Source organism: Vombatus ursinus, unplaced genomic scaffold (assembly GCF_900497805.2).
Source record: "Vombatus ursinus unplaced genomic scaffold, bare-nosed wombat genome assembly UNPS02010461.1, whole genome shotgun sequence".
NCBI lineage: Eukaryota > Metazoa > Chordata > Mammalia > Diprotodontia > Vombatidae > Vombatus > Vombatus ursinus.
The window spans coordinates 9133076-9145240 of NW_020950239.1; the positions used below are offsets into that span (position 1 = coordinate 9133076).

Genomic DNA, 12165 nt, shown 5'->3' on the forward strand with positions numbered 1-12165 from the left:
AGACAGATAGATAAACAGGATAGACAGACAGACAGATAGATAAACAGGATAGACAGACAGACAGATAGGCAGATAGATAGATAGATTGATTGATAGATAGATAAACAGGATAGACAGACAGACAGACAGAGACATATATCACATGAAAATTAAAATCAGACAGAAGGCTTGGGGAGGTGTAGGCAGAAGGGCCCCAAAAGGTCTCTTGCTGAAAGTGGGATTTGAGTCAAGGTGAGTCTTGAAGGATGCAGGGTGCCAGAAGGGAGAGCATTCCAGCCATGTGTGACAGCCAGGAAAAACGCATCGAGTGGAGAGCTAGATGGTGCAGTGGATAGAGCACTGGCCCTGGAGTCAGGAGAACCTGAGTTCAAATTTGGCCTCAGACACTTACTAGCTGTGTGATCCTGAACAAGTCATTTAACCCTGATTGCCTCCCCCAAAAATGCATGAAGTCTGGAGGTGGAGTTCCACATTTGAGGAATAGAAAGGAGGCCAGTGTCTCTGGATCTCAGAGTAGGTGGAGGGAAATTAGTGTAAGAAGGCTAAAAAAGTAGGAAGGCACCAGGCTGTGAAGGGTTTTAAATGCCAAACAGAGGAGTTTATATTTAATCCTGGGGGTACTAGGGAGCCAATGGTGCTTATGAAGTCAGATGGTGACATGATTTGTGCATTAGGAAAATCACCAAATGGAGGATGGGTGTGTGGGGGAGGAGAGCAGCTTGAGATAGGGAAGCTGGCTGTTGCAGAAGTCCAGTGGAATAGTCCATGGAGCGCAGTTCGGCTGAGGGGAACTTTCTCCCTCCCTTCAATAAGAAGCAGAAAGAAAATTCCCCAAATGGTTCCTCTCTCTCTCTGTCCATTGGGGTTGGCTTTAAGGAATTACCTTCCCCCTAACTCTAATTCTCTTCTTTTCTCTCTTTCTTCTTCTTGAAGACTGGAAGGAATGGAAATTAACCGGGCCGCCTTTATTCAAAGCTTCTGGGGGTATCAGATAAACTCCCAGGTTTTTTTTAGCCCAGGTGAATGGTCTGTAGTTTCATATGTCCTTTCCCACTGCTATTTTCAGGAGCTCGTTAATTCAGATTAATAAAATAGTATTAGCTCAACCCCTAGTTAAAGCAGTCAGTGACAATTTGTGCCACAGATGGGGATCCCCAACTTATAAAAATATTGTGTGTATTTAAACAGCCAAAGGCTTTCTCAGTTTTCAATCTTTCCATATAATTTAAGACAATGATTCAGATCAATCTTTTATCTAGAAAAAGCCAGAGGTAAATGAAACAGTAAGGAAGAGTTTAGCAAAGAGGAAAGTGGAACTGAGGCTTTAAACCTCTTCCCCTTTGGATGGAAAAAGGAGAAAGGAGATGGATGATTCACCAAACCTTTGGATGTCCTTGGGAAAGACCAAGCTTATCTTCCTAGCAGGATTTTCAATAAGTTAGCTGGGCTACTAGCAAAGCTTCTAGAGCTCACCATTCAAAATGAATCCTCATGCAAAAAATGCTCTCTATCAGTTCTGCTGGCCACCTACTCCAGCACAGAGATTTGTTCAAAGCTTGCCAGACTCTTGAAATGGCCTCCCCCAACCCAGATCTCATAATGGTTCAGCCTCTTTCCAGGCTAAGAAACCACAACTGCCAGAAAGCCACGCAGCTATTGGCTATGGTCTGATATAGAACTACAGCTGTCACCAGAAAAGCCTGCAGCTGCCATTTGGTCTGGGCAGCGTCAGAGTGCCAGGCCAGGGGAAGGATTAGGAAACAGTAGGAACACTTTAACAATACCTGACTCAGCACTTTGGGCCTAAAAATAGACTTAGTAGACACTCAGCAGCAAACACTTATTAAGAATTGATTATGTGCAAAGCACCATCGAGAATGCAGGATTTCAATCAAGCAGGAAAGAATTCTAGTCCCAAGCTCACCCCCTCCTTATCAAGGGAACACTGGGAGGGGTAGGCCTGCCTTGGAAGGCCAAAACTGCGGGAAAACAGATCAATATATCAGGAACAAAATCGACATTGTATGTAGAGCTCCACACTGTGTACCCTCGACCTCTGCAGAGAAGCGAGGGGAGGCGGCATCTTCCATCTCTTCTTTGGCACCAACCTCTTTCTCTGTGGTTTTGCAGCCCTCATTTTCAGTTCTTTTCTGGGAATTGTTCTTTCCATTGGCATTGTTGTAGAGTTTGTGTAAATAATTTTTCTAGCTCTGTTTACATCCCAGTTCATCTAAGTCTATGCTTCTCTGAATCATATTTGTCATTTCTTATAGCACAGTAATATGGAGGAAGAGTAGAGGGAGGGAAGAGGGAAGGAGGGAATAAGGGAAAATGAAAGGAAAGGAGGAAGAGGATGAGGAAGCAAAAGAGGAGGAGAAGGAGAGAAGGAGGGAGGAAAAAAGGAAAGGGAGGGAGAAAGAGAGAGAGGGAGGAAGGGATAGGTGAGGGGAAGGAGGCATTTATTAAGAACCTACTATATGCCAGACACTGTGTTAAGGGCTGGGGATACAAATACAGAATAAATAAAAGAAAATAAATATAAATAAATAAAAGTCAGTTGGAGGAGGGCTCCAGCATTTTGGAGGATCAGTAAAAGTTACACATAGAAGATGGTGCTTGAAGGAAGGAAGTGATGAATGGAGCAGAAGTGAGGACAGTACATTTCAGGCACAGGAGATAACCACTGTGAAGACCGCAGATGGAGTGTCATTTCTGAGGATCACTGACTCCTGAGTGAGGCATGGGCCCCATGGCATTGATGGCTGGCCATGGTGCTAGTTCTGGATTCCAGACTACCAGAAAACCCCTTTCTTCAAGCCCAATCCATCCTTCTCCCATCATGAGAGTTAAACTCTCTACCTATCTTCTGTTAAATGGAATAAGGGACGTAATCTTGTAAAGTTTAATTTCTTCTTTTCAGTGAATGAAAATCCACCTCTTTTCCCTCTCACCTTCTCCAACTGAAAAAGAAAGAAAGACAAAACCCGTGTAACAAGTATGTTTAGTAAAATGAAACAGATTCCTCCACTGACCAGGTCCAAATATGTCTCAGGCTATGCACAGAGTCCTTCACCTCTCTATCTGGAGGTGTGCAGCATGTTTCTTCATGAGTCCTCTGGAATCAGAGTTGGTCATTATACTGATGAGAAGTTGTTTGTCTTTACAATATTGTTACTGTATAAATTGTTCTCTTGGTGCTGCTTACTTTGCTTTGCATCTATTCATAAAAATCAAAAAAGGGACTTAATAGTTTCTAATCAACCCCATCAATAATTATCATTTGGAGAAGGCTGGAATATATCATGGTTTCAGAACATTTATATTTTATTTTTCTTCATATGGATATATTATATTCTGTACTTTAAATCTCCCCAATGTATCCATAGTTTGACCTACATCCTGCACAGTATCATCATCACTGGATACCTTCAAAACCAATAGTCCTTAATATGGGTCAATTCCTACCACTAAACACCAGTTTTCTAATACTAACTTTAAAAGAAATGCAATATCAGCAATAATTTCACGATTTCAAAAATAAACAACAAGGCCTCCATGACACTTTGATTTAACATATAACAGTGAAATAGTTATTTAAAAATCAACTTGTTTGGCCTATAAAATTCACATCAACAAATCTTGCTGCCCAATCATAGCCTGGGGAAAATAAATAAAGAAAAGAAAATTCTATATTGGATCCCTATAATACCACAGCATCTAGAAAAAAATATACATATATTAGGTAAAACCACAGTGTAGATGATGCCCCTCTCAAGCATGGGACCCTGAAAGCCACCCTCAGGGTCAAGGCACAATTGAATCAGTATCTCTTCATGAATCTCTACTGATGTTTCTCTTTTATAAGACAAGAGAGCAAAAGAATTCAAAACAAAAGACATTTAATTAAAATGCAATCAAATAAATAACACTTTATACTCAAATGAGTAAACTTTCTCATAGATTCTTATACTACTTGTGAGAGGGAGCACAAAGACACAGGGAATATTTGCGGGAGAAGCAACATGCTTAGGGAACATGTGAATTTAGGGAATACATGTGGGAAAAGAAACACACACAGGCAACATTTGTAGCCAGGAAGCAAGTGTGGAAAGGGGAAGATATGTAGGAAATACATATAGTTAGTGAATACAAGTGGGTGAGGGAACACACAGGTTGGGCAATTTACACTCCTAGGGCAATACTCCTTGCCACTCCACACTACATCCATAACATTCCTAATATGACCTCTCCTCTGCAGGAGAGACTTTTGTGAGATATATCTGCTCTTTTGTGAGTCAGACTCACAGTCTCACCCACCTAGTCAGCAAAAACTATTGTGTCTAGTTCTATTTTTTAACTACTTTGCTTCAGTTACTATTCCCCTGAGCCTACCCTTGCTATTTGAGCAGGGGTAAGACAATTTTTTTCAACTCTAACAATGCCACATACTGGCAGCTAGCCCGGGCCATGAAGATTATACTGGAGCTTCCCTTTAACAAGATTAGAAGAGGTAAGTGGAGCTGGTGAACTCCATTCCTCATTCCTGTAGTTACACCCAGATTACTACCCTCCATGAAAACCTATTCTTAGAAGATCACTAGAATCTAGAAGCCATGCCCTATGCAGACTGTGTAGCTCAGAGGTTCTTAACTTATTGTCTGTGAACTTAGTTTTTTTAAAAATTTTGATAACTATATTTCAATATAATTTGATTTCTTTATAATCTTGTGTTTTTGTTTCATTTTATACATTTAAAAATATTCTAAGAATCCTGTGTTTTTATTTTATTTTATGCATTTAAAAACATTCTGAGAAGTCCATAGACCACTAATTGGGTCCTTGACCAAAAAGGTTAGGAACTTGGTTATGACTAATAGCAAGCAGGCCCTTTCTTCTGAAATATCAATTCTACTCTTTAGACAAGTCCCCTTGTTTAATATGGGAGAAAAAAATTCTATAGAGAATAACAACACCCTTAGTTCCCTGCCCTCTTGAGACCTATCCCAAAGTCCAAAAAAGTACAGAACAGAAATATAACAAGTTTCTTTTTAATCTCTCCTTTCTCTGGTGATTCAATTTATTACCTTAAATGACATATTATTTATTTTACATAAATGAAATGTTTGGCTTCTAGCTCATTTGTTTTATGGTCACATGCAAAATGCCTCCCTCACTGAAATCTAATTAGGAACATTTCTTTATATTATCAACAAAATCCAGAGTAGAAAGAGAAATTCCATTTAAAATAACTGTAGACAATATAAAATACTCGGGAGTCTACCTGCTAAGACAAAACCAGGAATTATATGAACACAACTATAAAACACTTTTCACACAAATAAAGTCAGATCTAAACAATTGGAAAAATATTAATTTCTCATGGGTAAGCCATGCCAATATAATAAAAATGACAGTTCCATCTAAATTCATCTATTTATTCAATGCCATACCAATCAAACTATTAAAAAATTCTTTTATAGAGCTAGAAAAAATAATAGCAAAATTCATCTGGAAGAACAAATGGCCAAGGATATCAAGGGAATCAATGAAAGAAAATGTGAAGGAAGGTAGTCTAGCCATACCAGACCTCAAACTGTATTATAAAGTTGTAATGACACAATCTGGTACTGGCTAAGAAATAGAGTGACAGATCAATGCAAAAGATTACGTACCAATCACATTACAGTAAGTGACCGTAACAATCTAGTATATGATAAACTCAAAGATCCAAACTATTGGAACAAAAACTCATTATTTGACAAAAATTGCTGGGAAAACTGGAAAACAGTATGTCAGAAACTAGGTACAGACCAACATCTCATACTGTATACCAAGATAAGGTCAAAATGGGCATATGATTTATACATAAAGTGTGACATCATAAGCAAATTAGGAGAGCATGGAATAGTTTATTTGTCAGATCTATGTATAAGGCAAGAATTTAGGATGAAAGCAAATATAGACAGCATTACAAAATGTAAAATAGATTATTTTGATTATATAAAATTTTAAAGTTATTGCACAAACAAAACCAATGCAATCAAAATTATAAGGAAAGCAGAAAATTGGGGGGAAATTTTGCAACAAATTTCTCTGATGAAGGCCTCATTTTTCAAATATATAAAGAATGGAGTCAAATTTATTAGAATACAAGTCATTCCCCAATTGATAAATGATCAAAGGATATGAACATGCAGTTTTCAAATCAAGAAGTTAAAGCTATTTGTAGTCATATGAAAAAATGGCCTCCATCACTACTGATTAGAGAAATGCAAATTAAGACAATTCTAAGGTACCATCTCACACTTATCACATTGGCTAATATGACAAAAAAGGGAAATCATGGCCTTTGGAGGGGTTGTGGAAAAATTGGGATACCAATGCATCATTGGTAGAGTTGTGAACTGATCCAACCATTCTGGAGAGCAATTTAGAACCATGACCAAAGGGCTAAAATAAACTGTGCATACTCTTTGATCTAGCAACACCACTGCTAGGACTATATTCCAAAGACATCCAAAAAAGGGAAAAGGACCTATTAGTACAAAAAAATATTTCTAGCAGCTCTTTTTGTGGTGGCTAAGAATTGGAAAATAAAGAGATACTCATCAATTGGGGAATGGTTGAACAAGTTGTGGTATATGATTATGATGAAATATTATTTTACTATAAGAGATGACAAGCAAGATGATTACAGAAAAACTTAGAAAGATTTACATGAACTGATGCAAAGTGGAGTGACTAGAACCAGGAGAATGTTGTACACAGTAACAACAATATTGTTCAATGAAATTATGAATGATTTAGCTGTTCTCAACAATACAATGATCCAAGACAATCCCAAAGGACTAATGATGAATGCTGTTATCTGTCTTCACAGAAAGAATTGATATTGTTTGAATATAGACTAAAGCGTGCTATTTTCATTTTCTTTCATTCTTTTCTTTTATTCAAGTCTTCTTGTACAAAATGACTAATATTGAAATATTTTACATGATTGCACATGTCTAACCTATATCTGATTACTTACCATCTCAAAGACAGAGGAGGGACAGAGGGAAGGATAGAATTTGGAACTAAAAACTTTTTCAAAATGTTAAAAAAAATTTCAACATGTAATTGGGGGAAAATTAAAACATATAAGAAAAATTTTAAAATCTAATTAGGCTAATTACTACAGATGCAATCCATTCAAGGTATTCTTACCCATTAGCTGAAGTTTAGGCTTCTTGAGGATTAATTTACCTCTATTCTGGGAAAAGTTCAGATTTTCTTGCTACATCATTATAAGCCTCACCCAAATGTGTAATCATTTCCTCTCATAAAAAGGTCTGGAGAGCTACTTATTTTCTCATTAAAATAAGAGAGCTCTTTCTGAAATTTTTGATTACGAGCCCAGACTTTTCCTTGTTGATAATGACACAGTAAACAATGAGATTAGTGTCAAAAAATGAATTGATACCAGTATTCTGGAGTCGGTCTTTCTGCCTGTTAGACCACATCTTTTCCTAACACATGGACATTATTTAAGATTTTTCATCTGAAAGCAGTTTTCCCTTAAAATATTTTTTAAACTTCAGTAAATTAAATGGCTATGTTCTACATTCTCAAGGACAATGACAGACATATTTACTTGTACATATACAACATAAGTAGCTCATTGCATTAATACAAAATAATACTTAATAAAACACAGATGCATTTCAAACCCAATTCAGGGTTTCAGTGCAATATCACCATAGGAGTTTTTATTTCTTTAAAAAAATTTTAATTGTATTTTATTTTTAGTTCCAAATGCTCTCCCTTTCCCACTCCTCCCCAGGCAAAAATAAAAAAGCCCACTATTACAAATATGTATAGTCATGCAAAATAAATGTCTGCATTAATCATGTAGGAATGCACAGTTCAACAGTTTTTTGGGCAGAGTCCCAAGTTGCTTTTCAGAATGGTTTTTACTAAGTCATAGCTCTATCAACAGTGTGTTAGTGTACCTATTTTCCTTCATCCCCTCCAGCATTTATCATTTTCCTTTTTTGTCATCTCAGTCAGTCTGATGGGTATGAGGTAGTACCTCAGCATTGTTTTAATTTGCATTCCTCTAATTATTATTAATTTCAATCATTTTACATGGTTATTGATAGCTTTAATTTCTTACCCTGAAAACTGCCTGTTCATATCCTTTGACCATTTATCAGTTGGGGAGTGGCTTATAATCTTGTAAATTTGGCTCAGCTCCCTATATATTTTAGAAATAAGATCTTTATTGGAAAAATTTGCTGATAAGTTTTTTTTCAAGTTTCTTGCTTTTCTCCTAATTTTAACTACATTGGGTTTTGTCCAAAACCTTTTTCATTTTATGCAATCAAAATTATTCCTTTGACCTCCTGTGAGCCTCTCTATCTCTTGTTTGGTCATGAACTCTTTCTCTATCCATAGATCTGACAAGTAATTTCTTCTACGTGCCACTTCATTTGCTTATGTCACCTTTTATTTCATTCTTTCTTTCTTTCTTTTTTTTTTTTTTTTTGCAATTGGAGTTAAGTGGCTTGCCTAGGGTCACACAGCTAGTAAGTGTCAAATGTTGGGTCTGAGGTCAGATTTGAATTCAGGTCCATCTGACTTCAGGGCCAGTGCTCTTTCCACTGCGCCACCTAGCTGCCCCTCACCTTTTATTTCTAAACCTTGTACCCATTTTGAGCTTATATATTGGTATATACAGTGTGAGACGCTAATCTATACCTAGTTTCTGTCAGACTTCTTTCCAGTTTTCCTGACAGTTTTTGTCCAATAGTGAGTTTTTGCCCCAATATCTGGTTTTAATTTTAGGTGCATCAAGCACCAGATTAGTGTGTTTATTACTTCTGTATGCTGTGTACCTAATCTAATGGACATCCTTGCTTCACCCTTAATCTTATTGGAAAGGCTTCTAGGTTATTCCCATTACAGATAATGCTTGCTCTTGGTTTTAGATACTACTTATCATTTTAAGGGAAAAAATTTATTCCTGTGCTCGTCCATTTATAATCTGTATTTGAAATAAAAGTCATGTGACAAATGAGCTCTCTAAGGAGAGGTAGGGTAGGAACCAGCACCAGATGAATTTATAAGCTAATTCTACCAAACATTTAAAGAACAATTCCAGTGCTTTCCAGTATTTTTAATAGAAATCGGTGTTGTATTTTGTCAGAAGTTTTTTCTGCATCTATTGAAATCCGGAAGAGGAGCTAGGTGGTACAGTCGATAGAGTGCCAGCCTGAGATTAGGAAGACTCATCTTTCTGAGTTCAAATCTGGCCTCAGACACTTGCTAGCTATGTGACCCTGGGCAAGTCACTTAGCCCTGTTTGCCTCAGTTTTCTCATCTGTAAAATGAGCTGGAGAAGGACATGGCAAGCCTTTGCAGTATTTTTGCCAAGAAAACCCCAAATGAGGTCACAGGGAGTTGAACACCATTGAAATGACGAAGCAACAGCAAAATTGAAATCACATGATTTCAGTTGTTTTTGTTACTGATGTGGCCAGTTGCGCTTATAATTTTCTTAATATTGAACCACCCTGCGTTCCTGCTGTAAGTCCAGCCTGGTCATAGTATGGGATCTTTCTATGTATCGCTGTAATCTCCTTGCTAGTATTTAAGTTTTTTACACCAAATTCACTAGGGAAATTGGTCTATAGTTTTCTCTGTTTTGACTCTCCCTAGTTTAGGCATCAAAACCATATTTGTGTCATAGAAGGGGTGGTAAGACTCCTTCTTTACCTATTTTTTTCCAACAATTTATATAGCACTGGAATTGTTCATTGAGTGTTTGGTAGAATTTACTTGTAGATCCATCTGCTCTTGGGTTTTGGTTTTGGTTTTTCCCTCCTTAGGGAACTCATTTGTCACAGGACTGTTTTATTTCTAACAGAGATAATAAAACTAAGGTGGATATCGGGAAGGTCTTCCCTGATCTTCCTCCATTTAAAGATGGTACCCACGCAATTCTCATCATTCCCCACCCAGCGACTTTCTTGGACGTCATCATCTCCTCCAAGCCTTCATTGTTAAAGATGAAATCCACTGAGAAACTCACACCTCCTCAGGATCGCCTACTTCTGGGACCCCTCCTCCCTCTGGTAAGAGAGGATGGAGTAAGGACATTGGAGAGCTCCTTCCTGGTCCTTTTCCATTTAAGGATGGCACCCAAGGAATTCTCCTCACCATTCCCACTCAGATACATTTCTGGACTTCATCATCTTCAGAAACTCTTCATTCTGTAAGATGATAGCAACTTGGAAACTCCCACCTCTTGAGATAATTTTCCACTATCCATGGGACCTCATCAGGCTCCCCCCCCCCCACTCTTTCCAGCTTCTTTCTATCTCCTCTCCCCCCCTTAAGACTGTGAGCTCCTGAGGGCAGGGACTCTGCCTTTCTTTGTATGCACAGAGCTTAGCACAGTTCCTGGCACAGAGTAGGCGCTTAATAAATGTTTATTGACTCTGACTCTGACTCTTTTATTAAACTTTCACAGAAAAAAACCTTCCACAGAATAATAAGTATGTTTAACATGACAGCTAATTAGGCAGAGTCCATATGTAAAAATGGAGCAAGGGATGGTTCATTTCAATAGCATCTTCTCTTGGTCTTTCACTTTTTGGATCCTTTTTTCTTGATTCCTGATCATTGAAGACATTGCTGAAAAAGATAATAAAACACAAGTGAGCCCGAGTTGAGCAGAAGCAAGCAAGGTTTCAAGCTGCTGGTATGCTGTTTAAAAGCAGAGCTATAGCTAGCAATTTTGGAACACAGAGCAAACTGCATGAACCATGCCCTCAAATCATCTTTTTAAGGCAAATTCATTGGGGGCGAGGTGAAGAGATACATGTGACTTTCACTGCTGGGAAGGCTGCCTCCAGGTAAGGCAGAGGGGCTCAAGGTGAGGCCAGGTTTAGCAGGAGTCATCTGGGGGTCCTGAGGTAGTGGCACAGGGAAGCTACCATAGTCAAACTAATTATTCTTGCTAACTAGGTGCAAAGTTCAGTTGTTTCTATGCCAGGGTAGGAGTCCAAATTCTGTCAGGGACCTATACATTTTAGTGCCCTGGTACAAAACACCATTCACTCTACCCTAGTTACAGCTCTATTTAAAAAGTCAACTTACTTGAAGACTACGACAACTGTATTCTGAATTTGATCAATTCTATCTGACTTCCAACTTCACCACCCTACTAAAATTGCTCCCCACGGGTAATCAAGGTTCCTAATTGTTAAATTTGATAACCTCATCTCAGACCTCATCTTAATCTCTCTAGAGCTTCTCCCAATGTTGGATACCCCTCCTCCCTTCATTTTTGCCCTCCTGCTCTTTCTGGGTCTCCTTCTGTTGGCCACTCTTTCTACTTTGTGCTGGACTAGGGGTCTCTGAGCTGTTTCATGTGGCATTTCTGGCATTTACTGTGGGTGTGATCTAACCTCCCTTGGCCTCAGTTTCTTCCCCTGTAAAAGGAGGAGGCTGATCCAGATAGCTTCCAAGTTCTAGTTCAGTCCTACATCTCTGATCCTATGACATGATCATAGTTTTCAAATCAAAGAGACCATTGAAGCCAACACAGAAAACAATAGTAACTCACATTTGTAAAGGCTTTTTTTTAGGCAATTGGGGATAAGTGACTTGCCCAGAATCACACAGCTAGTAAGTGTCAAGCGTTTGGTCTGAGGCTGGATTTGAAGTCAGGTCTTCCTGACTTCAGGGCCAGTGCTCTATCCACTGTGCCACCCAGCTGCCCCTATGTAAATGCCTTTTGATCTTACATCACGCTATTTCCACACAAGCCCTCCTCAGCGTCAGCTCCCTTCTCAGTTTTCCATTGGACACCTGCCATGTTTCTCAATAGAAGGTCAGCCCTGAGGAGCAGGGATTGCCTCCATTTGGTCTTTGGGTCCTCAGTTGCTGGCATTGTGCCTGGCACCAATATCTACCATGTGCCATTAAGAAAGGTTGAATTGAACTGAATTGGCCAAATTGTGTACTGCCAATGCACAAATCAACCAAGCAGCCACTACACTAGGTGCTGGTGTTACAAAGACCAAGAATGAAACAATCTCAAATTGCTTGTCCCCTTAGACCCAGTGAAGAGCAGAGAAGAGAGCGCTGAAAAACAGCCCACTCAGATTATTAGTCCTG

General features: G+C 38.6%; 1 protein-coding gene across 18 annotated transcripts in view; it reads right to left on the minus strand.

The window, feature by feature from the left end:
- Positions 1–10497: 10497 nt before the first annotated feature.
- CCDC158 (coiled-coil domain containing 158) overlaps positions 10498–12165 on the minus strand; it is a 115993-nt gene continuing 114325 nt past the window's right edge. For all 18 annotated transcript variants that reach the window (XM_027854575.1, XM_027854566.1, XM_027854577.1 and 15 more), the window contains one exon: positions 10498–10677. In XM_027854575.1, the coding sequence (XP_027710376.1) occupies positions 10601–10677 (77 nt within the window). In that variant the 3' untranslated portion in view covers positions 10498–10600. The remainder of the gene's footprint in view (positions 10678–12165) is intronic.